Source organism: Pogona vitticeps, chromosome 14 (assembly GCF_051106095.1).
Source record: "Pogona vitticeps strain Pit_001003342236 chromosome 14, PviZW2.1, whole genome shotgun sequence".
NCBI classification, from domain to species: Eukaryota; Metazoa; Chordata; class Lepidosauria; order Squamata; family Agamidae; genus Pogona; species Pogona vitticeps.
In genome coordinates, this window is record NC_135796.1 from 18,275,621 (window position 1) to 18,302,940 (window position 27,320).

Genomic DNA, 27,320 nt, shown 5'->3' on the forward strand with positions numbered 1-27,320 from the left:
GCAGGAAAAACTTATACATAGCTAGTTTCTAGTGGAAATCAGGAAGAAGGTATAATAAACGCTAGCTGTTTGTTTTCTCCCCAGCTCTGAGCTTGATAGGATACCTTTTATTACCATTTAAATTTTTTTTGTTGAATAATACCTTCATTGGATCACGAAAAACCTGAAACAAAAGCAAGCTTTATGGATCAAGAGCCACACTGATTTTATAACCATTTCCCTCTGATTTAAGGTCCCAGGGAACTAGAAAGCTTTCCTTTTTAAGTGATTAACCCTAATTTTTATACCATATTTGCCTAATGAAGAATTATGGAGATCCTGAATGTTCACCTTTCTTGTGATTGGGTAATGGTATAATTTAATCCAGAACTTTATTGCTATGAGTAACATCCATCTCTGAGCCAACCTTACAGGCCTGCTGTGAGGATGAAAGTGTGCATGGGAGGAGAACTACATATGTCATGTCGAACTCAGTGAAAGAAAGACAGGATACAAATGTAAATAACAAATAAGAAAATAACCACTGTGGAATCGTCAATGGTTGGAAATGAGTTCGCTATGATAGAGAGATATGTATGATGACAGAAAATTACAAGGGTATGATTGTGTTCTTCCGGGTAGATTCACCACTAAATACATCTCATGCTCTCTTTTTTCTGGAAATGGCAAAAACCTTTCAAGGAGAATCCTGGGAAAGCTTAAGGCAATTAAAATCAGTTGAGTGTTGATAATATGGTGGTATAACATAATTGACATAGAGAAAGAATGTGCAGGGTTTAACCACTTTTATTTTTAAATCTTTGGCTGAATGTCATTTAATTAGCATATTTATTAGCATATTTATTATGAAGTTAATTGGTAGGGTAGGGTTTTTTTTTAAATGATTACCGCTGATGCCAAGTCAGCACTTTCTCTCTGCTCTAGGGCAAATGCTACTTTAATATACCTATCTCTGTGTGCATGTGCGTACACAGAGAGAGGGGGGGGCTTCTTTACACTGGCAGTTATATAATAACATTAACCATAACATCTCATTATCTCTAGTGGTTAAACTAGCAGGCATTAGAGTTCAACTAGGAGAACGAGAAAGAGGAAAACTGCAAAGTCAGCTCACCTTGAAGCAAGTCAGGAAGAGAGAGTCAAAGCAAGAAAGATGTAGGTCATTGGCAGCTTAGGAAACTTGTGATTTGCAGAACGAGAAACATCGAGTTCCTGACAATATCCAGCTTTTTGATCTTTCAGGCAAGTTCTGTGGCTTTTAAGATCACTAAAAGCTCTGGCAGGGCAAAATGAGATTAACCTGCACTGCGAAAAAAAGAAAAAGGAGCCATATAGATCAAAACAGGGCAGACAAAAGGATGGAATGGTCATACTAAAGTCTTTTGCCAAGATCTGGAGGTTCTGGTGTCTTTTGTTCACTCTGAGGCCCACACTCCACATGCACATGAACAAGTGGACTGTGCTCCATGAAAGTTTATGCAATCACAAATTTTAATGTATTCTCGAAGGCTTTCACGGCCGGGATCTGATGGTTGTTGTAGGTTTTTCGGGCTGTTTGGCTGTGTTCCAAAGGTTTTTGTTCCTTCCAAAGAGAGGAAGAACTGGCCAAACAGCCCGAAAAACCTACAATAACCAGAGATTTTAATATTTAACACACCACACATGTCTTTGGTGCTTCTGTTGCTTAATGCTTCTGGGAATTGGGTGTACAGTATTTATTTGTTTTGTCTAAAATATACCCCACCTTTCTACTCAAGAGGCCTCCAGGCTCCTATTCTTTGTTTAGCTTTAATATTTGATGATCCATAAGCAGATATAGGAAATGTTTTACTGTAATTTCTTTGAACTTTGATTTCACTGGTCCTGCTTACAAGGGTATTTTGGGTGTTGTAGTAAACAAAAAGGAATAACTTTTCACATTTTTGCACCTAAGGTTCTTTTTATTCTGTCGCACACTCATTTCATCATCTAGATTTGAAGGGGCTACTGCTCACTGAAACCAGCCTCTGGAAAGTGATACCGTTGGCCTTATAGTTCCCCAGTTCTGCATCTTATGAGATCCTTTCTTATATATTCATCTACAAGATCATGTTTGAGCACATCTTTCTTTTTATTTTAGTTTTTGTATGATCCTCTCATTACTAAGCAACAGCACTGTGAACAGCAGGTTCCTAATACAGTACATATAGATTTCATATGCTAGTATCTTATGGAGTTCATTATTCATTCCATGAATAAACCATTTCATTTAAAACCTTTATTAACAAAAAGCAGCAACCTGAGAAATGGAGGAAAGCAATATAGGAAAGTGATAACATAGCACAAAATCTTCATAGCACAGCCCCGGGAATATCTAGTCAGAAATGTTTCTCCACACACGATTCTTTGAAACAGGGATGTGATTCCAGAGAAGCCTTCCTCAACCTGGTGATTTATGTGGGAATGATGGGAATTACAGTGCAACACATTTGTTGTGACACTGGTTGTACTGATAAAGCGTGACTGTATATGTTGAAATCAGGGTGTAATAAGGGAAGATGAGCAGGAGCCAAAGATGGGGAAATACAGACACATGAGGACAGCTAAACCACCTTCCTGTTGACTGGCAAGTCTCAGTTTCCCAGCCCACACAGCAGTTATGCCATAAACACCAATCTCAGCTAAGGTTGTTATATAGTTGAGCCAAGTGATTAAAAAAAAAACCCACATTACTTAGAAGATTATTCTTCTTATGTCCCTATGTAACCTTGGGATTAATCTACAATCCTGAGAGCATCATGAACTCCATAGATTAAAATAGGAGTATGGTCAGCAATGGAAATAACAGTATTTCCTTTTGACCCATGCCTGTGTTTATTTTCATTCCCACTTCCTCCAGTTTTGGGAGAGGTAGCTGTGTTAGTCTGTGTAAGCATATCAGGCAAAATCCAAAGGGGAAAAAAACAAAGAAGAAAAACAAAACAAGACAACAACATGTGACACCTTAAAGATTAACTATTACAGTATACTCTAGTTCTCCTTCTGGGACAAACAGTCATCTTTTTAGATGTAATGCTGTAGTTTTGTATACAGTCTTTTGTCCAAAGATGTATGAATGAGCAGATTAATTCTGAATTAAATTTCTCTCTTGAGAAAGAGAAAATGGGGGAGAAAGAGACTTGAACCAGTTAATGGATCTTTTAACATACTCTTTCGTGTTCAGATCTTGTAATTCTTTTGGTCTCATATTTTTCCTGATTTTCAATAAATGATTCAGCAATATACAGTAACATCCATTTCCACCCCAGTGTGCTTGGTGAGATCATGGAAGGTGTTAATTAAGTTACTAGTACTTTCTAAATTAGAGATTTCACTCACATCTGATTTCAACCCAGATACCACTTTGAGTGGGGTTAGATTTTACAGGACATTTTGCAAAATGTGATATGTATGTGTGCAATTGATGCCAGACTTTAGAAAAATTACTCTTTGAACCACGAATTCCCCAGCCAATCTGTCCACGGGCTGAGCCCCAAAAGTAATTTGTCCAAGAGCTGGTAAACATCAGTTTGTTTCCCATTGGCCCTCTCATGTGCCTCGTTGTCTGACTTGCTTCCAGTTTCTAGCTTGACTGTATTGTTGGAGTAGGATTTTGAATTTGGTTATTCTCTTTGGGTGTGGAGAAAAACATGGAGAAAACTGCCCAGTCTCCTTCTTTGGAAAAGCAGGGTGTGTGTGTGTGTGTGTGGATGCTTCTTGGTTAAAGGAAGCAAAATCTTTTGCTTACAGTACATGTCTTAATTTTTTTAAATATAAAGTGTGGAGCTACATTTCCATACCTCTATCTTTGGAGACCAGAAAATGGAAGCAGGAGGAACAGGGGTTAACAAAGGAAGCAACAGGAAGGAAGGGACAGTCTCAAGAACTCAGAAGTGTGTGTATGTGGGAAACCTCTTAAGTTAGCAGCAGGTACAAAGCATGGAGAAGACAATGATGTTGGGAAAAGTTGAAGGCAGCAGGAAAAGAGGAAGCCCATATACAAGATGGATTGACTGCATAAAGGAAGTTACAGCCTTGGGTTTGCAAGAGCTCAGCAGGGCTTTTAATGAGAGAACATTTTGGAGGTCACATAGGGTTGCTCTACATCAGAGGTGACCACCACCACCACAGAGCATGCTCCCCACTGACATCAGGTGCTAAAGAAGAAGCATGTAAAGTTATAATTTCCCAACACATATCTGTTCAAACCTCCTTACCCTGAGTTTTCCCTGCTTTTGGTCTAGCTCGGGTCTTGCTGCTTGTGCAAGTGTGGTACTGCCCTGTTTTGTTTTGTTTTTTACAACAAGTGCATAGTCCAGGATGGGCAAAGTGCATGCATTCAGATGATGTTAGGCTACAGCTCCTGGTGTTTTTCATCATTAGCTATGATGGCTAAGGCTCGTGTATTTGGATACAAACCTCTTAACAACCCCTTCCTCCACCCCATAGTGGGAAACAGTTGCTGCTGTTTTTGCACTAATACAGATTTCCTTTCCGCCAGTGTCCTGCAATCCACCCACACGTTGGAAGCTTTCAGAAATATTGCTAACTAAAGAGTTCTGGAACAGTTCTGGAACTATTCCTGATTCTTCTAGCAGAGTACTTGAGCTCCATGCTTGTCAGCTCCCATCTATCAACAGGAACTTTGGAAAGAAGGAGCCCTTTGGGGGAAAATTCAGGATTCTGTATGCTGTGTCCTTTTCTTCTCTTTGCGTTAGCGTCCGATTCTCCTGTCCAGTGCTTGCATTAAGATTCTAGACTGCTCAATATCCAATAGTTTCCTATTCACTTTCATTTTGATGGAATTTAGTGTGGCTTTCCTACCAAGCAATGTGAAACACTGTATACTATATGTACTCTATGTAACTAGCAAAGTCTGAATTACCAAAACAGAAACAAAAGCTGTAACAACGTAGAACACAGCTTGTCTGTTTCGATTTTACTGGGTTACATTACGTATAGGAGCCATACACTTAAGCTTCATTTTCATTGTTTGCTGATCTAAACTGTTAACATTTTTATCAGCATGATATTAACTCCAGTTTCAGGGACTTCCTTCCTCTATGATTAATTAAATTAAGTTAATTGTGTCTCTTGAGAATTTAGAGGGTAGCAGTTATTACACAGCCTGATGTAAAAAAAAAATCTTCAATGCATTTAAAGTTGGGAAGTATAATTTGCAAATACAGAGATCATACCAACAGGGAGCTTGAGCATGTACTGTATATATATTGCAGTTGCAGCTATTCAACACCACTTCACTTTCATGCCTCCATCCCTGGAATCATAAGGTTTGTAGTCAGGTAAAGGACTTGGAAATACTGTATCTACTAGAGAGCTTCCCCAGTCTTCCTTAAATACACTTTAGGCTTTATGCTTTTGATTGGTTATTACTTAAATTACATTGATTGATTGGTTCAGTTTCTGACTCTTCCTCTGCCAAGTTTCTCCAGCAATAAAACAATAAACTATTTAGGTTAAAGTCCATCAACAAGTACAAAAGATGAAAAAGATGAAATATTACTTGGTAGTTTTTATGATAGGGAGATACTATACATTTATAAAACAAAATAAGAGCAGATAACTTCCCCCACTTTAACTTCTTCTTTTCCCCAAAAGAAGAATCTAAGTGCATTTGGTGTGTATTCTTGGGGGAAAGTAATGGAATGTATAATAAAAAAGGAAATAAAACGTTTTGAGGAGGATTATTCCTCATGCATCTTAGGTTGTTGGTTGAGGTACGTAAACGTTTCTATGGCAATGCCCCACATTTTCACTGGATTCAAAAAAAACTCTATGGTATAGAAAGACACCCCAAAAGGCAGATTTAGGTGTCCCATTTTGTCATTCCTGAGTGGTTCTTCTCTGTCCATTCATCCTCCCTCACCTGTTTGCCTCCAGTTATTTTCAGTTACAGACCACATCATCCTCTGTTGCCTGTGGCTGCTGACAGTAACATTACCAAGTTATATTAGTTTAATATCACTTTGATTGCCATAGTTGAATCATACAGAATCCTAGAATTTTTAGTTCACAGAGGTATTTAAGATTTTTTTTCCTCATGTAATTATGGATTTATTTCTCATGCAACCATAGATTGTGTAGGTGGAAAAAAAAGTTTTATTGCCAGAGGTCTTTCCACCTGTGCAGATGGTCTCTTTCTAACTAAGACAGAAAAGGAAGAAGAAATTAGAAGTAATCTTAGAGCAATTTATTTATTTATTTATTCGATTTATATCCTGCCCATCTGGTATATTGCACCACTCTGGGCGGCAAGAGGGAGGAAGTCTGAGAATATCAATCTACATGTAGATCTCAAAATGACAGGTGGGAAAAATACTGGGAATCTCTGTCTCACTCTTCTTTCTCCTGTTCAAATCATTTGCTATACATATTGAGTTTTTTTTTTACAGTGAGAACAGAATGTGCAGGTTTTTAATTGTCAGTTTGCTGCGGTACATACGAACTAAAAATGTGTATGTGTCACTAATGAGCGGTTTATTTTCCTGGTTTTCGTTCCAGCACCAGCCAATCTGGATGATTGTGTATTATGCCCCGTATACGCATATGCTCCTCATCCTCTTTTTAAGCAACTGCTGCATAATATTCTTCCTTCTCAGTAGCATGTAGGTCACCAGGCAGCTGTAGGGATCCATCAGCTAACAGTCATCTCTAATTTAAAGACAACAAAACCGGCTTGTGCATCAGGCAGACTGGGGTGATGAGGGTGTCGGTTTTGCTCAGCTGCAATTTGAATGCCTTTTCCAGGACACTGTCATCACCAGTTTCATTAAACAAAGAAATGCAGCTTAATTTTAAAAAAAAAACAAAAACAAAGAAAGATTAGGGAGGGTTTCATCTGCCCTTCTAGCTGGTTCAGCAGGCCTTTAATAGGCTTATGATTATCACTGCTAGTGAAAGCTTGAGCCTTGCTTAAAGGTGAAATTCCTGTCTTCCCAGCTCAGTGCTGGTGTAGGTTGACCTATTACGGTATAATTTTATGCAGGAATAGGTTGCTCAGGAGCAGTTAAGCATCTTTGTTTCCTTGGATAACATATATTTTTAGCGGCAGCAGTTTCTCTGGGTGTAATTTCCCCCAAGACAGCTCACTGGAAAGTATTTCTGTGTTAGCAGGTTTCAGGTTCTTGCTAGCTTCTATCCCTTGGATCAATGAAATACTATGCTGCTATGAAGAGATTGTCTGCTCTCAGTTTATCTCTCTGTGTTGGCTTCTGTTGTATTTTTAAAAATGTTTTATTGTGAGTTACCCTGCTAATTTTGATTTAAAGGTGGGGTTTCTATCTTGAGGGCATTAGGAGGCAAAAAGCTTCTTGATAAAAACTTTAGAAGAATGCATTCATAAATTTGTCCTTACGCAGCCTGTTTTTGTCACCCTTTCCTGCTATTCTTATAACATAGGGCTGGCCAACCTTATGTGATTGTTTTAAGACCCAACAAAAAACTGAGTTGCTTCATGTGACGGAAAGAATAGTGTTGTATCCAGGGAATTACAACATACATGGAGCCAGTTATGAAATTTGCATAAGAAAGGTGATAATGGAGTGGGTGGGTGGCAGAGTGGAGGGATCAAAGACAAAATCATGGAATCAATAATGATTTATTTATAATTTTTCATACTTTGAAGCCAGTGCAAAAGGAAAGGCTCAGAATAGGCAGGAAAAATAGGGCAGAGAAATGGAAGAGAAACTGATTAAAAACACTTGCCTTTATTATAGTTCAACATATTTCAGAAATGCAAGTCCTTTTCTGGAACCTTTACTTAAACCAATGATGGCACAACTTGCAAACAACTCATTTATTAAGAAGAAAAAGCTAAAAAGGCATATAAAGTCAATATATTAAAGACTATGATTAATGTACCTACTATTAAAAGATGTTTATATTATCCATAAAGTTAGTCACAAGTACATTAATAAATTGGCTGGTCTTTTTATAAATGGTTCTATGTGTGTTACTTTTGAATTTTCTGTAAAATGAATGACTATTCCTATATTTTGTTTACGAGCAGTTGTATCACTGCTTTTGGGTTGCCTCTAAAGAAGAAGGTGCACTTCTGAAATAGATTGTGCTGCAATAAACCCGGACACTCTTGCAAATAAATTTTCTTTTAGTTTCTTAACTGTACATAGTGCTTCTCTGACATGTTTTTCATTGATCTTTTTGATTGTTTTTAAGAAAACAAGAGGAGACATGGCCAAAGATCTGAGTGCTAACCAATTTGGGGTTTTAATTGCATGTAGCCTTCTAATTGTTACAAATCAATAACACAGAATTCTAAGTCCTTCATCACATTGCAAATCCCAGAAATTCCATAAGGTCAATTACCAATTGCTGTAACTGTGTAAGTGTAGACACATTCTGTGCTTTTCTGAGTTGCAAGACAAAGAAGCACATCTTCGCATGGGGTAGGAAAGGTAGAAGAACAGCAGCAGTTTGAGGGTAGCTTTCTGGAATTAGAAGTTTGACACTAGAAGTTGTGCCAGGCTTTGTGTTTTAAAGAAAACACCCAAAAGGCTGCAATCCATATTGATGTAAACAAACAAACAAAGTAAATACAAAATTTATAACAATAAATATTAATTATAATTAAAAAAATTAAAAAGAACAAAACAAGTTATTAAAGCAGGATAAAAACAAACACACCAAGAAACAGCTGCAATATATTTTATGTTAAAACTTTGCTGCCTCTAATAAAGTCCTTGGAGAGGAATTGGAACTTTTTAGAAAGGAGACAAAACTCTCCTTTTACAAGTTAGGAGACTACCCTGTTTCCCTGAAAATAAGACCTAGAATGATTTTTCAGGATGCTTGTAATATAAGCCCTACGCAAAAGTAAGTTAAGTGGAGTCTACCTTCCACCATTGTGCAGCAACCAGAAGAAGATTGCATGACTGTATTTGAATAAACGTAGATTGTACGGTACATGAAAAAAATAAAGCATCCCCTGAAGATAAACCTTAATGCGTTTTTTGGAGCAAAAATCAATATAAGAGCCTGTCTTATTTTCGGGAAAACAGGGTATAAAATTATAGTGGTAATGGGGAAGAAGATTCAGAGGGCCAGATTCAGAAGGTGCTTGGAGAGCTGTGTAGATTCAGCCCCAGGGACTTTTCCTCCTCATCTTTCCTGTGTGGCGGGTTGCAGCACTGTCCATATGTATAAATTGGCAGTAACATACATATAAAAATGTTCACTGATTGAACTGAATGTAGATCTTGGATCTTGAAGGCAAAATTGCATCTTGAACGTTTGCGGGTAAATTCCTACTGCAAAGAGATAAGGAAACACCCAATTTGCTGGGAGGACCCGGTCCATTTCCTCACACAACTGTGCTGTTTGAGGACATTCCTGTAGAAGCAGGTGTGCCTGCATTTAAATGCAGGGTGTGTGTGATCTAGATACAAAAGAGGACTCCTGCTGCTCCCAGGAGATGTACACCTCCCCACGCAAACACGCATACTGCTGGGAGTATGTGTGTATGTCGGAAGGGAAAACAAGTAAATGAAAACATGAACTGAATGAAGGGCAATATGCAAGGATGTAGACCAAATGCAACCTCATTGTATGCATGTATGGATTTATGGTGTCCTCAGTTTTCATCGGCTTCTCATCAGAGTTAAGGACCAATGATTTAAACTGATTAGGAATAAGCTTTCCAGTTGGCTCTCATGGCAACGTGGATCTCAAGCCTTTGGCACTTGCTATGAAAAGAGCTGGTATGACTTAAGAGAAGTGCTCCTCACTTCTCTGCAAATGATTTAGTGGCCCTCTTAATTTGGAAGAAGTACAGAGGCGCTCCTTCTGCCAAAAGCTGCCTTGGGAAGCCACTAGGCTAATGAAGATTAAACCCTCCGCGGCCATGCATAATGGAGAACCATGAGAAGGAGAGCGGAGTGAATATTTTCCTAATGAAGGCGCTTGAATGAAAAAGGTTCTCTCCATCTTTTCTGAGAGCTCCCTTAAAAGACAGACTGACCAGGAAAGAAGGGGAAACTGTTGTTAGTTTCTTGCATGGAGCTTATTGCCCCCCCCCAGAACATCTAGGAGGGGGCTTTTTGCATTCAATAAGAAAGGCAAGAGTGCAACTGAGCATATGCAGTGCATGTCTACCCACAATGAGATGATGCTCCATATAGTTTCCATTTAATCTCTCTGTGTGGGAGTGGCTTCAGAGTAATCCTGATTTCTCTCTTCCCCTTCTCCAGCACTTCCCCCCCCCCCCCCATATTCTCTGCTGGTTGTTTCTCATCTTAATTCACCTCATGCATAGCCAGGGTTCTCCTTGCCAATCTGATCCATCATATCTTACAAAAAGATGATTTTTTGGTATTTAGAGAGTGTCCCGACACCATCAGGGTGGAATGTTGCTTGGAATTCCATAACAATACAAAAGTTCAGCCAACAGTCAAGGGAGTTTACCAAGTTTCATCTTTTCCTCCCCGTTCAATTATACATTTAAAAGACTGTTTCCCCCCTAAAAAGGGACGAATGTGAAAGAGGTCCGGACAAAAGATGGATATAGAGAAGTCCTGATTGTGAAAGCATTATCTGAGCATCAAACTGTGGTCAATTTTGAGTTCCACTTTTGAGTCCTGGATAGGGAGCACAGCTAGTACAGCTTGTGAATTTTAAAGTGCTGTGCGTCAGAGATGTTACATAAGTCCTTGGGAGCTAAATATAACAGAGGGCTCTTTTTTGGGGTGATGGCTGCTTTGCTTGAAGAGGGCATGTGAGAACAAGAAAACAGAAACTGGTTCTGTCCTCATATTTATTCTGTGTCTTCTTTTTGGATGCTCCCATGGCCTTTTGAAAAACTCCATAGTTGTAGACCTCAAAGTTCTTTTTCTCCCCAAACTGGATATGTTTTGGGAAGACCATCATTTTCATTACTCTTTAAGGATGGGTGAGCTTCCAACCGGAAAATTTTAACCCTGCTAAAGGGTTTTTTTTCATTTCAGTACCGTTTGGCTCACCATGACAAGGCAAAATGTCTGTGTCTATACATGCATTGTGATGTGTGTGCATCTGTATGTGAGTGGTACAGTAACAGAGGAAGCTCCCTAAAATGGACTCAGATCCTTGATATATCTAGCCCAGTGGTGTCATCTCTGACTATCCAGAGTTTAAAGAAAGTTACCTTCTTAGCCCTCTCTGGAGATCCTTCCTAGTCCTATCTGAAGATCCATGCTATTCTCTTTTGGTTTCCTCTCCCTGGACTAACCAGGCCTGACTCTGCTTAGCTTAGCTTCTGATATCAGATGAGATTGGGTGATGTACGCACATATAATTGTAAAACTAAGGGGATTACTCCTCTGCCAATTATTTGAGTGTCTACGATTTATCATCCACTTTTTGCAACTGAACTGGCATTCCTACTGGAGTTCAGCCTCATGATTTCCCTCGTGTTCTCCACCATACCACCATGAATACATTGATCTTGTCCTATGCGACACAACTCAGGAATACCAGAGATATTCAGGCATGGTTAGGAAAGAGTCCTGGTTGAAACCTGAAAAGCCGAGCCTGAGCTGCCAGTCAGACTTGGCGACACAAAACTAAATGGCTTGAAGAGGTTGACCTTCTCTTCTGCTAGGTTCTTTCCTTCTCACTCCCACCCAACCATGTCACCTGCTGCTCACGTCTCACTTGCATCTCTCCTCCACTTGTCCATAGGGTGTCTAGTCTGGGCAATGTGTTGTTTCAGGACTTTGGAAAGCTTCTAGGGACACAGCAGAAGTTGCTCCAACAAAGTTTGAACATCCGTGACCTGCAGGGTGTCACTTGTCAAGTGACACTGATTTTAAAAGCAGCAAAATGGGGGACTGATTGCAACTCTGAGTATGGTGCATTCTGCATCATGTGAGCAACACAGGAGAAAGTTAAAATCAAAACCAGCACCTTTAATTTATAATGTGTCACTTCCAGGCTCTGACTGAAAGCCAGCCGTCTATCTCATGCTCTGCAGAGATCTTAGGCTGTAATACCCATTATCCCCTCCTGCCAGCCTGGTCTTTTTATCTTGACTGTGGAATATTTTTTTAAACAAGATAGAATTCATCTGTCTTATGAGTTGGCTTTTAAAAAAAGTCACTATAAAACACCTGAGAGAAGTCTTGATTAAAGTCTTAAAATTAATTAATTTATGGATGGGATATTCTACTTTGTAAGTATTATTACTACAATCAATTATTTCACCTGCTTTTAGCTCAACAAGTTTATTTACTAGTGTTTTAACATTAGAGTATCTATTTGAACCTGATTTTCTAATTATGCTATGAACCACCTTGGATGCCATTTATAGAAAAAAGGTAGACTATACATCAAAGCAATAGTAAAACAGAGAGCAGTTCTCAATGAGTTCTGGTTTGGGCATTAAGTTATTGCCAGAGAAATGCATCAATACATTAGGAGATCTTCTTCGGTGCTATAATGAACGTCAGGTCACTATTCCATCTCTTCTTCTAGCAATGTTTGCACCTTTATGAAACAGAGGAGTTGAGATAGACAGGGAATCTTCTGGGAACAGTAAGAACTCTTGGAGTTAGGAATGCGGAGGCCAAGAAAACACTCTCTGCACAGATCATCTGCTCCGAAAACACCAAGGAGAGTGAAACAGGCCAAGCATAAATGCAAATCCCGCACCACAAGCGCACTTACAAGCATGCTTCTGTCTCTCTCCAAATGCTAATGAGTGAGTCATTGCCAACCAGTTTTGTGCTTCCTCCCCCGGGGAATCTTCCTTGAACTGCCTTTCATTCCATTGGATTAGTGGAGCTGTTATCCCTCCTGCCCGGATGGAAATACCTGTCATCCTAGAGAGACTGCAAGCACACCGCTGCACGGGGTGATCCAAGGTCCATCTAGGATATTGGGAATATAAAAAGAGAGAAAGCCAGCAAGGTCAGGCCAAAGGTGTATCTTTCCCAAGAAGCACAGGTGTGGTCCCACCATAAAGCAAAATGAGGTGGCAGATGCTGGGCAAGGCTAACCCATGACATTTTGCTGATTAAAGCAAAAGAGAAAATTACACTTTCATCCCACATACAGAAGCTTACTGGACAGGCTGTTTGTTTTTATTGTCCCACTGGCCATGAGGTGGCCCAGAGCTAGGGAGCTTTAGAAGAGATAGCTGTATTAGTCTGTGCTAGTGTTTCAGACCAAAAGGAGAGGAGAAAAAAAAAATAAAGAAGACAAAAATGTTGTAGCACCTTAAAGACTAACTGCTATATTTTAATGTGAGTTTTTGTGGACAAATCCACTTCCCCAGACTCTCCCTTTCCTCAGAGCTAGAAAGGATTCCTTTTTAAAAATAATACTACCCATGACACACTAGTAAATATGGCGGTGTAGTAAAAAAAAAAAAGTAGTTTTTAAAAATAAAAATTTGAAACGTTAGGGTAGAATGTTCGTTGACCCCTGAAGGCAGCACCAACACCAGGCATTTGTCAAAGTAATTCAGTCCTTTACAGATTGTAGTATTTGCAAAACAATTATTGCCTTGTGGTGTTTTTTTAAAGGATGGATATGTGAATGGCAAAAGATGTTTAAAATATCTATTCAATGACTTTAAACGCCCCCTTAAAAAGTATTTAAAATGAAAATTTATTTCCCCCTCCCCCAATACAGTCAAATCTCCACTTGTGATTAGAATGTGACCTGGTTATAAATTCACTCTGACAAAAAAATAACGATGTCACTTCTAAAACGGTGGTTCAGGGAGGTGCCAGATATGCTGCAAGACACACAAAAGCCTATCCTTTAACAGAGGGAAATGTTTTGAGACAGACAGCTCAGGAATTATGTTAAAGAAAGATTCGCATGCCAGTCCTGTTGGCTTTTGTCCACTGACATGGGGTCTGGCGATTCCGATTTTGCAGAAATAGAAATCCAGTCCAGGATTTGGCCATGGAATTTCCAAGCACTGTCCAAAGTGCTGAAGCTATTTGGGACACAGGGTCCAGAACTCCCTCTCACCTCAGGCAGCAACGTATCTGGGGTCAGCCTGGAACAATCCATTCCCCAGGGTGTCCAGCTGAAAGCTTCTTTACCTTTCAGATTACAAATCTCAAAATTCTCTTCAGGGTCATGCCTGATGGGAGTTGTAGTGGGGCGAAGTTTTAAAACTCTGGTCCAGCTAGGTGCTTTGTGAAAGGCCCTAGGCAGCATTTGTAATCCTTCCTGTTCCTTGTTTGACCTGACACTCAGAGGACCATAGCTTCCAAATACATTTTGGCAACCTTTATTTGGGCCCATCTTCTTCTGGGAATTAGTTTAATCTGCTTTTAAAGCAATCTAAACCGGTAGATGTCATCACGCATCAGGGCAGTCAGTCCTATAAACTAATTATGTATTAATTCTTTGGTCTGTTTTGAATCTGCTGCCAATCCATTTAATAGAGTGGCTGTAGGTTTTATTATTAGTGAGGGAATTAAAATGTGTCCTGTTTCACCCCCGCCCCCCATGGCATTTGGCATCCTACTGCTATCTTTGCAGAATCACGTAAGCACTAGCCGTTTAAGATTAAACTCAATGTTTTGCCTCAGCTAGAGTAAACCCACTGAATGAATGGCACTTGCTAAGTCACTGTTTCTATGAGTCCCACTGCTTCAGAAGTTCTACATCAGATGAGACCAATAATTGGATTTAGTTCATAGGCGTTAACCAAACACTTCTTCTTTATGAAACTGTGCATGCAGGTGACTCTGATTTTGCAGGATGATGCATCTGCCCTGGGTTTTACTTCAGATGTTAAAGGAGCTACACAAGATGCTGATCCAGCTTTAGGGGAATGGGTTGGAGTGTGCCTATGAATTTTAGACTAAAAACCAGGGCAGATTTCTGTGACGTTTAGACTAAAACCCCTACAAAGTCACAGACGCCATCCTCTACTGTTACAAATGTTCCACTTCATGAACCATGTACAGGTTTACATTGTGCTTGAATCCACCCTAGTCTTGGGTGGTTGGTTGGTTTGGCAGTGAGATCATTACTTCAAAGTTCTCTTCACCAAGTTCAGTGGATAATCTGGGATTAGTCACATTCTCTCAGCCTCACCTACTTACCTTGCAAGGCTGATGTGGAGTTAAAGGAGGAGGAGATTTCATAGGACAGACAAATATTTAAGTAAAGTACTGAAGTACCAGAAACAGGATGGTAGCCTCAACAACAGTTAAGGTAGATGACTGGAGGCCAGGGAGGGACATAAAGGGTTGAAAAACTTTTGGTAGAGCCACAGATTATGAGCAGTGGCCTCATCATATCTTAACCATGCACTGCTGTCATTCTCAAGAAAGACAATCTAAAGGTAAACAAGGACACCTCTGAGCATGTAAGGAATGTATTTCCCCAGACACTGAAAAACTGCAGTATGTAAGCAAGCATCCTTACAGCAAGGCAGATTAGACACCTTCCCCTTCTCCTCCCACAGCTTGCATCTCAGCAATTTGTTGTATTCAACAGTGAAACCATGCGTTCCCCTTTCCTGGATGACATTCTGAGGCCCCCGCATTCATGGTTTTTAAAAATCCTTGGCCTCAAAGAGCATGGAGTCCAAGGGCAAAGGATTCTGGGAACAGGAGGCAGCATGTGACTGCACTGCCATTAAAGACCAACTGCTGAGCATCTTTCTCTGCGAACAGTGGCTCCAGCCAGCCAGCCTTATGTTCTGAACAATCTGTTCCCCATCTCCTAGAGTCAGGAATCGGAGTGGGGGGAGGCAGGGAAATAAGCTGGCTTTCCCCTCTTTGGAATAATCTCTATTTCTGAAAAGCTGCCGATTTGATGGCAAGCAGTGTTTTTTTTGGGGGGGGCAGTGAAAGGAATCAAAACAGCTCTCAAAGGGAAGCTTCACATGTTTAATGTTGAAAGGTTGCAAGCAGTAAATGCAGTTCCCATGGCATCACCTGATAGCTCCAAATTCTAGCCAGGCAGGTGGGAAAGGAGCTATGCCAATCAGCTTTTTCCATGCCATGCATTATTTTAAAAGCTTTGTGGAGGGTGAGCAACGTCTGGCCCTCCAAATAGAGATGGATGTTAACTCCCAGCATCCCCCATCTTTGGGTTTATGTGTTGTTGTTTTTTTTGCAAAAGCTTAGGAACCATGGAACAATGCCCCCAAATTAGATTGATTTCCCTAATGTGAAAGTTTGTCATGAAGTCAAGACTCATAGTGTCAAAACAAGAGTTTTTTCATTGGCATGGGTAATTATTTATTACCACCACCCCTGACTCCAACTTCCATCTGTAATACTTCTAGTTGCTAGAATTACCCCTTCTGTAATTCAGAGTATGTTTGATTGGATTGATTTTAGAAGGGGCAGTTGGCAATCATTCAGTTTACAAAAGACCTGCTCCTGATGGAGATGAAAAGTGATAGAACTGTTTTATTGATACAGTACAATGTCAGCTGCCTGCATGTTCTGAACTCTCCTCAGGAAAGTAGTTACAGTATTGGCACATTCTTCATGGGCCCCCCCGTACCTTGGCGTTTACCATTCTGCCAGTTGCTCAGAAGAAAAGATAGATACAAGCAGTTTCACATTTGTATGTAGAATTAGAGCCCAAGCCCAGTATTTTCTCAAAAATTACTCCCTGAATCAAAACAAGAAAGAGCCTTGTGGCATCTTAAAAACTAAATATTTTATTTGGCAAATGTTTGTTGGTTTCATTGCAACATGGCAACATAGCCCACTGGAATGATCCCCTTCACTTAAGTGGGACTTTGGTGCAAGAATGCAGCGAAGCCTAAGGCAGCCACGTCAGCCTCTATGAAAATAAAACCCACAAAAGGGCAACATTCGTTTATTAGGACTAATCCAAATGTCCTGAGCATTTATTTTGTTTGTATTTTGAGTCTCCGTGAGCAGGAATTTTCCCGGTGATGGCTGATGACTCTAATTCAATTGGGCAGTGACTGTGCTCTGGTTTTAGTCCATAATTTAAAATGATTTATCCAAGGTTCTGTAAGCTTATTTTGGGGACATGCTTTAGCACTTTTGATAGCATCTTTGGAGTTCAGATTAAAGTCTGGAGAATATTCAAAACGCAACTGGCATTGGAACAAACAGAGCTGCTTTCAAATATGGTGTTAAGGATTGCTATCTGGAGGGACCAAACTCCGGGAGGCAGTAGAAGACAGGAGGGCCTGGCGTGCTCTAGTCCATGGGGTCATGAAGAGTTGGACATGATTTAAGGACTAAACAACAACAACAACAATCTTGAGGGAGATTTTAAGCACCACAAAATTGACTGACCCAAAGACGCCCACAATAGTACACTAATTTGTGGGAGTTATTTCTGTCTCTTGATTTTTTTAAAATCTAGACTTTCTATGCACCTACTTTAAATCACAGACCAAAAAAAGAGAAAGAAAGAAAAGAATTTCTTTTTTTTTTAAACTTCACATACATAAATGGGCCAGGAATTTTAAATTGCTTAGAGTTGTTTTTCCTTGCTTTTTCTGAACTTTCCTACCTCTACCCCCAAAATAGGGAGCCCATAATGGTGGCTAGCAGTAGTGTTATCAGAAGCAGATAGCTTGTTTCTTTGGCTGTAAGGGTTCAGGTCTTGAAAGCGATCTGCGTAATTCATCCTAAGAAGCTTTTCTGTCTATCTTCTTTTCCTGCCGCTGTAATATCTTTTCACTCCAAAGCTCCACTTATACGCCTCCAAAATTGTAATGGCAAGTTCCTGTCGAAAATGGTTCTGAATTTATTCATATGAAAACAAGATAACATTTCAATCAGTTGGATTTTCCTTTGGTTCTCTTATTTTTTTTAAAAAAAGTGTTTGTGATGTGCATTGAACCAATGACTTTTAGAAAAATCCTCATTGATCATATATGCTGGGTTTCTGCAGTAGTCTGATGCTGGTGTGGGACTCCAGCTCCCATCATTCCTGGCCAGAAGTGGTCAGTGGCGCTTGGGGAAGATGAGAGTTGCAGGCCATATATCTAAATGAGAAAATTTTGGGAAGGGCCAGAGTCGGTGCAGAAAGAGTTTGACACATAGCAATTTTCCCCATGTTTCTCTGACACAACACACATGCCATCTAGCAGGAATATACATCTTGGTGCAGTGGTGAATGCATTTACTGATATAATATATTCCTAGCTAAGGAGACAGAGAGCTGAAAGAACTAACAGAAAAGCTGAAATTAAAGCAAAGGGAGCCAACTTCTTGACAGTTCCATATTTAGGCTTTTTTACTTCATGCTGTCAAAGAGGGAAGATAAGTTTTCCAAAAGTGATTAAGGCTGGTTCTTATGCAGAGGGATTAAGACGCATGAATATATCACAGTGGTATTAAAAGTCTGATTCTGATCTAAAAAATTAACTTTTCCCGATTTACGCCACTCAGGAGTTGTTAAACAGGAATCTAAGTCCATGGAGCTTTTTCCAGGCAGCCTCTGAGGTTGCAAGAAAAATAATGTAGGGAGATGTTGAAGAACTCAGGGGTTCTTTGAAGCTTCCAACACACCAAAGAGGTAAGCATGCCAGCATGTGCCAAGGAGGCACTAGTATTATTCATTTTTTACTGGATAAGCACCTGTTGTTTTTTTTTCCAGAGTAGGTGAAACTGCCCCTTTTAGTGTTTGTGGAGGTCAGTTTTAGAGTGGCAAACAGATAATTTTTCTCCTGCCTCTTTTACAAATTTTGAGTTAGGAGTTTCATATGCTGTCCTCCATCTGTAGCTCTCCCGTGTTTCCTACAGCAGTTCTTTGGTCATTTTTCTATCAAGGGGCAAACACAAAATAATTACAGAATATCTTTTAACTGCTAGCAATGGGAAATTTTTCCATCTGAAAAGATCCTCAGAGAGCTAGCTTGTGTCTGTGTTATTGACTGTGCAATTGTGTGGCTGTCTAGAAGTTTGTCCAAAATGGAACATATTTCCTGATCACTGCAGTTAACATGTGATGAAAGTAATGTGGCTTTAACTTGGATGTTGTTAATACCGTACCTCTGGGCCCCACTCAAAACAGCCTTGATCTTTCTCTTGGGCTGGGGGATAAGCAAATGCAGAGTCAAGTCCAGTTATTATTGACTATCCCATAATCTTCCATGGGTGCTTGAGGACCACTGAGGTCTATAGGTGGGGCAGCCCAAGACATTATGTTGCCTGAGACAGAACAGCAGACTGAGCAGCCACCCCCTTTCTTTCCCCATCAAGGCTCACTAAACTCAATGTTGAGTTAGTTATTTAAGTGTCCTTGGTGGTAGTGGGTCAGAATCCTCCAGCTGTCTTTCACTGGCAGTAAAAACACAGTTAAGAATTGAACCCAATGGCCAGCGAGATGCTGGCATTCCGCAACTTAATGAAATCTGCTCTTTGTGACAGGTACGTCCTCCACCCTAATGATAGGGCCACCCCCATTCTGCAGAATCTCCCATTTCTAATGTCAGAAGGCTGCTTCTGCAATGGTAAAGCACGTGCTCAGCACGCCAAAAAACGCCTGAAGTTCGACACACACACACAAACATACACAAATATCCCTAGCAAAGAAATGATCCAGGGCAACAGGTTGGGGAAAATGCCTCTTTTGAGAATCAGGCCAGCTTCTGCCAGTCAGAACGGATCAGTCCTATTTCAGACTGGCCCATGGTATATCTGAATGGACAGCATCTGTGGGTGTCATTTCTCACCCTGACTTGTTAAAAACCAAAGCGGACCCCCCCTCCATTCTCATCCCACCAACCTTATTTATTACACCCGTTGAACTGTCACCCGCTCATTCACCATTTCTAACAAAGAGCAACCCAAGGCCGGCTGAAGCGGTGAAGTGACATCACTTGCTTCACAGCAACCTTTGACAATTTGGCACTGTTTTAGATGAAAGAAGGAGAGCGAGAGGGAGAGAGAATTAAAAACAGAAGTCTCTTTCAGTCCAAGCAAATGTTTCTGTAGTGCTACAGCATGGACAAAGAGCGCCTCAGACTCCATCAGATTTTTTCTCAGCTATTTCATTGACTGTTTTGTTCAGTGCTGGTCGACAGTGGCGAATGGAAGAGCACAGAATAAGGGGCACAATGAATAACGGGATAGATGTGACTAGACCAAACAACAGCGCAACCACACAGTGACCCACATTGAATGAGGGCACCAAGAAAGAGAGACCTTTCTCAGAAACAATATTTGCAATGCATAGTGTGTTTCTCCCCACACCCCAAAGGCTCTTTACAATAAATGGAAGATCTTTTATATGAGAACCTGATTCTCAAACATTCCTAGTTTACTTACTAAGCTCCATGCACCAATTTAGCCCATATTTAATGAGAATAATATATATTATAATACTTAAGATGTATCTATCTATACAGCACTTTCACATGTGCATAGCATTTCTGTACATTGTCTTGTAGTTTCTACAACCGGTATGTAAGGGAGGTTGGCATATTATGCACTGGGAAGACTAACTTTTGCTTAAAGAAGACCATCCTAATTCAGAGTTCAGGCTTTTGAGAATTTGCTGTCTCCTCTGGTTTTATATAGATATACAGGATAATCCAATGCACAACACTGTCTTGAAGGCTACAAGCAAAAAATTGGAAGGTTTTCATCAATGGACAAGTAAGTCTCTTTCCTATGGAAACTTTCGTCCCTCTGGAAATCGAAGAGCCTTGATTTCTTTCCTCTCCATCATGGGCCTTTAATGCTTTTTGGTTTTCCAATTCCGTCTTCAGGGATGGTATTGGGCTGTGGTGTTTTAATTGCTGTTTCCGGCCCAGAGTAGTGCTCCAGCACGAGATGAGCAGGATTATAAATATAAAGAATGAATGAATGAATAAATAAATTAAATTAAAAGATCAAGAAGAGGGGGAATCTGAATTAAACGAGAAACTATTTATCAATCTATCGATCCGTTAATTAATACTCCGCCTGCAAGTGGAATCCCCGCCGGCCAGCCAATCAGGGGCGGTTTGCTCACAAAGGGGTTCGATTGTCTGCGCGGAATTCTCCGCGGGCCGCGTTCTAAGAAGCGAGGCGCCCGAAAGGAAGCGGCGGAGTCAGCGAGGCATCAAACGGGAGAGATCCGCAACCATCCTTTTTTGTTTTTTAAATTTCGGCCGAGGAGTCGCTGCCGCTGGTCTGTTGATTTTCGGAGGGTCTCCGTAATCAGGAAGTCGGAGAGTTTTACCCGGGCGTAAAGTTACGCGCCAGGCGGAAAACGCCAGGCGGAAAAGAAACAGAAGGCGCCCAGGGGTTGATATCGGGAGGAAAGGGAGGTGAAGCTTCTTTCTACCTTCCCTAATCCATATCGTTACTGGCTTTTGCTTTCCCAAAGAGATACCGAAGTGATTCCTGCCAACCATATATTTCTGTTCCCGTATCTCCCCTTTCCTCTGAGCTTTGCTGGATTTATTGGCTCTTAGTACCTGGTTGGATTTCTACAGAATGACATAATAAACAGTTTACAGTCTGGTCAGTTGTGAGGGAAGGAGGAGAAGAGAAAGTCAGTAGCCAGCAAAGCTATCAAAGGAGAAACAGAATCTCCTAAACTTTCCTACACTTATTGGGGGGTGGGGGGGTCAGGTGAGGACAACCCCTTTAGATGTGAGATTCCTTCCAAATGATTCCTGGCTTTGGAAGGAAAATTTGAAGGCAGCAGGGAAGAAAGGACCATATAATGAGATGGACTCACCGCATAAAGGAAGTAGGATCCTTGGGTTTGCAAGATCTGAGTATACTGTTAACCATAGGACATTCTGGAGCCCAGTCCTTCATGCCATCTCCATAAGTCTGAAGTAATTTGGTGGAACATAATAACAACAGTTATGCATTAAACTCCTCTGATGGATTGGCTTCCTTTTGGTTTTGTGTAAGGATTGAAGGTGGGGGCCCCCTGAAAGCTCAGGGATAAAGTACGTCATGTAAAAATCTGCCAAGTAGCTTTTTTGAGACTACAACTCTTAACACTCTGATGTTGAAATACAAATGACAAGCCCTGATGTGCTCAAAACCAATGGTGGTATTTTTGCCCAGGAAAATCAGCAGCAAATGTTGGCTCTGGGAGGCAAAGAGCAGGTCTCCCTCGATCCTCCTGCTGCGAGAGGTTAGCCAACTGTGGTGGCCCAGAATGGTGAAAACATTCCATTCAACCCATCTGGCACATGAGTTTCCATAGAAATGAGAAAGAGTGGGTGCATTGCAGCACCATGTGCTTCTCATTATTTCTATGGAAACCCAAGTCCTGAATGGGTTAGACGAAGCTTAACCATCTGTTCTGCCCTCTAATTATAAAGAAGAGAAGGAAAACATGGCTCTTTGATGACATCATGCACATGTTCTCCTTTTGAATACCCCGAGAGAGTTGTTGGGGTGATTTAGCTATGAAGGGAAGGGAGAAAGTGGGGCATCTTCCTTCTGAATGAAAGGAGAGAATTCCCTGACATGGATCATTTTTGTTTGCTGTTCCTTTTCAGGACTCACGCTTTGCTTTGACAAGGATCAGCCAGTTTCCTTTAGCACAAACCTCCACCATTAATAGGAGAGAACATGAAGGCAATGGTAATGATAGCTACTTTCATTCTTGTCCTGGCTTTCTTGAGATTAGACTGCTGCAAATTGTTTTCTGTCAGGGCTCCCCTTGAAGACAGTGCACAATGCCACTACCTCGTTATTGAAGAGTAGCAAGTTGTTTTCCCCATGTTGTACTATGCTGAAACAATTGTTGTACTATGCTGAAACAAAGATAACTGAGACCCGGACCATAAAAATTGGTCCGGGTCTCAGTTATCTTATGGAGCATTCTCACCTGTACCTTCATTTTTAAAATTCCAAGTCTCCCTGTTTCATAGCCCAGCTTTTGGGAAACTAAGATGCGCTTGTCGCTTTCTGCGGTCAGCAAACCAGCAAAGTCAACTCTGTTCCATTGTGCCCTTTAGAATTAATTATTTTCCTCCCATCTCATTGTACTGATTCTTGGCACTACCTCCAAAATAATATAAAACTCAGATCTGAATTATTTTATGTGTTTAATTGAACAAAATTTGAAGAGTGGTATGTAAGTTAACAATAGAAAATGGAAGAGAAGGAGGGAAGAAATGAAGGAAAGATAATCTAAGCACACATATATGCATTTATTATAAGCTGGCTTTGCATGTACCAAACACCTGGAGGCTAGAGTTGGACCCAGCTTTCTGAGAACTTCTACTATGCTTTCAAAATGAAAAAAGGCTAAAGTTTCTAGTCCCTGTGGTTACATAGACAGCATTACATCTGAGGTGTTGATACTGGAGAGAAAATCAGAAGCCAGAGGGAAAACAGAACATAATGTCTGGCAGCTGGAGTCTTATTTTCTTAGCCCTGCTTGTAGTTCATCTTGTTTATTGTTAATTAGAAAAGAATGGGTTACAGCAAAGAGCTGAAGCATTAGATGTGTGTACATGTTTACATGAATGAAAATGCCCCACAACAGTTGAATTGACGGCTGCAGCGCATGCTGGAGCTCTGACTGGCAAATGATCTGTTACATTTGCAAACTCCCTTTCACCCAGTGCTCTTCCAATTGTGTACATGGCTCGCCTCCTTCACATGTTGTTCTCCAACCAGCCCAGTGAGGTTGACTACACTGAGTGTGTATAACCTGGCCCATGGTCACCCAGAGAACTTCACGGCACAGAAGACAGAGGTCCAATACAAAGAACAGATTTCAGATTTCCCAAGTTAAATGGGAAATACCCCTCCTTTTTTTTTCTTCCTTTCTTTTTCCTTCTTCCATACTCGTATAACTCTGACCTCTAGCGCCGAAGAGGGTCCCTTGCTAGGAGTGAGTGCTCTGACTACACGGAGAAAGAAAAGGAGGTGATGGCTGAAGTTGAGTTAAGGAAACTGCAGCAACAGTTTCGGATCATGGTGGAGAGCCGGAAGTCTTCTGGAGTCAAGACTCAACAGCTGTTGTTCCAGCAGGGGTAAGGGAGATTGATTTTTAAGATGGGTAGGGAACCTCAGATCCTTGCATTGTGCATGCCCCTGCAATTAGGCATGCAGAGGGAGCCAGGTTTTACATGCCAATGACCATTCCAGTGACAGTCCCACCTATTAACATGTTTTCACAGTTGTACCCTTTTTGCCACTTGAGAGAGTTCTCTTTGTAGATACAGGATAATGCATTGAGGTGCTCAGTTTAAGGCAGTTTCCTGTGTTCCTAATTTAATTCCCCCCCCATGTTTGCACACAAATAAATGTGTCTTTTTGGTTGGATTTGCAATGTTTAATATGGATTTATTTCCCCCTCGCCCCACCAGTAAACAAATCAGTGCCTTGAAGCAAGAGTACGATGAGATAAATTTACTCCTGAGTCTCACCAAGTCACCCCGGAACATCTTCATAGATGAGCAGAACTGCACGGAGCTCAAATACCTTCTGCAGACCAAAGATGAATACGACGCTCTCATTGCCGCCACCAAGGCCTTGATTGTTGAACTTGACAGTAAGGTAAAGAGTATGTGATGTTTGCTGGAGGATGTCCGTGTACCTGACGTGCAAGGAGGCTAATTAAAGTTAACCCCCCTTGGCCACTGAATGTGTGTCTTGTACTTCTGGTTCCTAACTCTGCACTTTTGTTCAGCGCTTGTGAAAATCTCCTGCTGGTATTCACCTGGGCCCACTGTAAAACCTGACAGCTCATAATAAACCTGATCCTCCTCCTGTTATGGGATGACTCTATTTATCAGTTAGGTTTATATCTATTTTTTTCTTCCGATAGGACCAAGGCAGCTTTCTTGTCACCCCCTCTGGTTTAGCCTCACAACAGCCCTTGGTGTCAGGTCAGGTTGAAAGAGGATGAATTTCATGTGGGGGCTAAAATCTGGATCTTTTGCGACCCAGTCTGAAATTCTGTCCACTGTGCCACACTGGCTGTGTAGTTGAACTACAGCAATCATCATCCCGGATAACTGACCGTGCTGACAGTTGGATTTTTCAATACATCTGTAGAACAATACATTCCCCATCCTTGCCTTAAACCCGGGGATTGTTGATTGATTATCCTTAAGTAATAGCTCACAGTCAGCAAAAGCAAAGAATGCTGCTTATATATTGCGCTGTCTTTTTATTTATTTATTTATTTATTTTATTTGTACCCCGCCCATCTGGTCCTATGACCACTCTAGGCGGCTAGACACACTCTCTGGGAGGTTTACAATTGAATTATGCAAGCTACACATTGCCCACCCATCCACCCATTCAACCCCAGCAAGCTGGGTACTCAATTTACCAACATCAGAAGGCTGGAAGGCTGGGTGAAACTCAAGCTGGCTACGTGGGATTGAGTTTTGGCTGCAATGCTGCAGTTTAACCACTGCACCATGTGTGGTGTATGTGTAACGTAAGATAGCTTTCTATGTTGCCCTATGCAACAGATTATTCTACCCGTGCACCCTCTTGATGCTGCCTCAGTTTCATACTCCTCTGTGTTGGTTGTCTGAGGCAGAGAGCTCTCCTCCTGTTAAGAGGACAAAGTCCTGTTTTGCTTAGAGAAGAAGTGCCACGAGCATTGGTGGGTGGGGTGGGAGGGGGTGCCAGCAGCTGCAATAATATAATAACATCTTGATTTATTCCCATTGTCCCTTAGAGCTTTTAATTCACCCTCACCCACCATGCACAGAAGGATGTCAACATGATTTGTCCTTGTTATTTTAGGTAATGGAACTGGAGGATAAGATTAAAAAGCAAAAAGTGCTTGTGATCAAACTGAGGCAGGAATACGACGGGAAATGGCTCCAGAAGCAGATCCAGCTGCTGGATAACCGGCTCAACCATGTGAGCGGTCCCTTCTGCCCTGCGCGTCCTCCTCTTCGCAGCTTCTCCCTTTCCTCCTTTCTTGATGAGTCAAGTCTGTCTCCTTAAAGAGGTTGAGATGTTGAGGAAAAACAACCGTGTATATTAATAACAGACATTGGGTGGGGGTGTGCTAACACGAGCAACTGAAATAGCATCATCCTTATAATCACAGATTGTAAAAGTTGTAAGTGTGTGTGTGTGTGTGAGTGAGAGAGAGAGAGAGAGAGGTAGAGGGAGGTAGAGGTCATGCCCTCTTGTTGACTTTTACTAGTTTAGCAAAGGTATAAACTCCCCCCCCAACCTGTAACTCCACCTCTTTGAGGCCATATGCAAAACGTAAAAGTAGGAGTCTGCATATCAGTAAGAAATTACTTTGAATGATATGAGGAGAGAGAAGAACTGGGTTTACCTGGCTGTTCGTGTTTCCTGCGGGTCTGGATTATTTGCCTGGTGGATTTTGTGCTCCTTTTCCGACTGTCCTCTTGGTCTTGCCTCTCCAGGTGACCGTTTATTTTGATACCGTGTTGACCACAAATGCCAGGCTTCGTGAAGAGATAGGGAACCTACAGTGCCAGAAGTCGGTCTTTGACCATATCTATTCACAGCTCCACAAGAAGCTGGAGCAACAGAAGAAGACCATGGACGTGTCCATCGAGCAGTCAACGCAAGCCTATGAGCAAAGGTGCGAGGCAAAGAAATGGGATCCTGCAAAGCGCCGAACCGTGCATGACAGACAAACGGGTCCCTTCAGCTGAAATTATAGGAGAGTTCGAGAGATGTGAATCTGGCAGAATCTGAGCAAAATCAGACTTGCAGTTACTTATACAAGTACAGTATACGGGATGTGGTGGTGCTGTGGGCTAAACCGCAGAAGCCTCTGTGCTGCAAGGTCAGAAGACCAGCAGTCGTAAGATCGAATCCACGCGACGGAGTGAGCTCCCGTCACTTTGTCCCAGCTCCTCGCCAGCCTAGCACTTCGAAAGTATGCAAATGCGAGTAGATAAATAGGTACCACCTCAGTGGGAAGGTAAAACAGCGTCCCCTAGTCACGCTGGCCATTTGACAATGTAAAGTGTCTTCGGACAGGCACTGGCTCTATGGCTTGAAAAGCGGGATGAGCGTCGCCCCCTAGAGTCGGACATGACTGGACTAAAAATGTCAAGGGGAGCCTTTACCTTTACCTATACAAGCACCTCTGTTCTACTATTCTAAATAGCTATTTATTGTATATCCACCCAGAGTAGACTTTGGTCTAGATGGGTGGGGTATAAATGTACTAAATAAACAAATAGTATAATAGGATGGAGCGCATGCAAGAAAGCTTCTCAGTGCAATGTGCCCAAGGCATGTACCATAATCACTTGTAAGCACCTTATGCACATCATGCTAAATGATATAGCAGGGTGCGGGACGCTTCATCCTGACCTTTTTCAGGGGTGGGGGGTGGCGAGTGGCAGGGAGACACTTCACAGGCGTTGCCACTGCAGCATGTGATTTTCT

The 27,320-nt window shown here is 41.3% G+C and overlaps 1 protein-coding gene across 7 annotated transcripts in view; it reads left to right on the top strand.

The window, feature by feature from the left end:
• The window catches only part of CCDC63 (coiled-coil domain containing 63), a 33,313-nt gene that overhangs the window by 1,868 nt on the left and 4,125 nt on the right, over positions 1-27,320 (top strand). For 2 of the 7 annotated variants that reach the window (XM_072983359.2, XM_072983360.2), the window contains exons 2-6: positions 22,460-22,544; positions 23,781-23,947; positions 24,284-24,473; positions 25,680-25,799; positions 26,321-26,502. In XM_072983359.2, coding sequence (XP_072839460.2) covers positions 22,533-22,544; positions 23,781-23,947; positions 24,284-24,473; positions 25,680-25,799; positions 26,321-26,502 — 671 coding nt within the window. In that variant the 5' untranslated portion in view covers positions 22,460-22,532. Of the gene's footprint in view, positions 1-18,395; positions 18,523-20,528; positions 20,607-20,638; positions 21,263-22,459; positions 22,545-23,780; positions 23,948-24,283; positions 24,474-25,679; positions 25,800-26,320; positions 26,503-27,320 lie in introns of those variants that run through there. The other 5 variants (XM_078381817.1, XM_078381818.1, XM_020802640.3 and 2 more) reach the window with 5 other exon arrangements.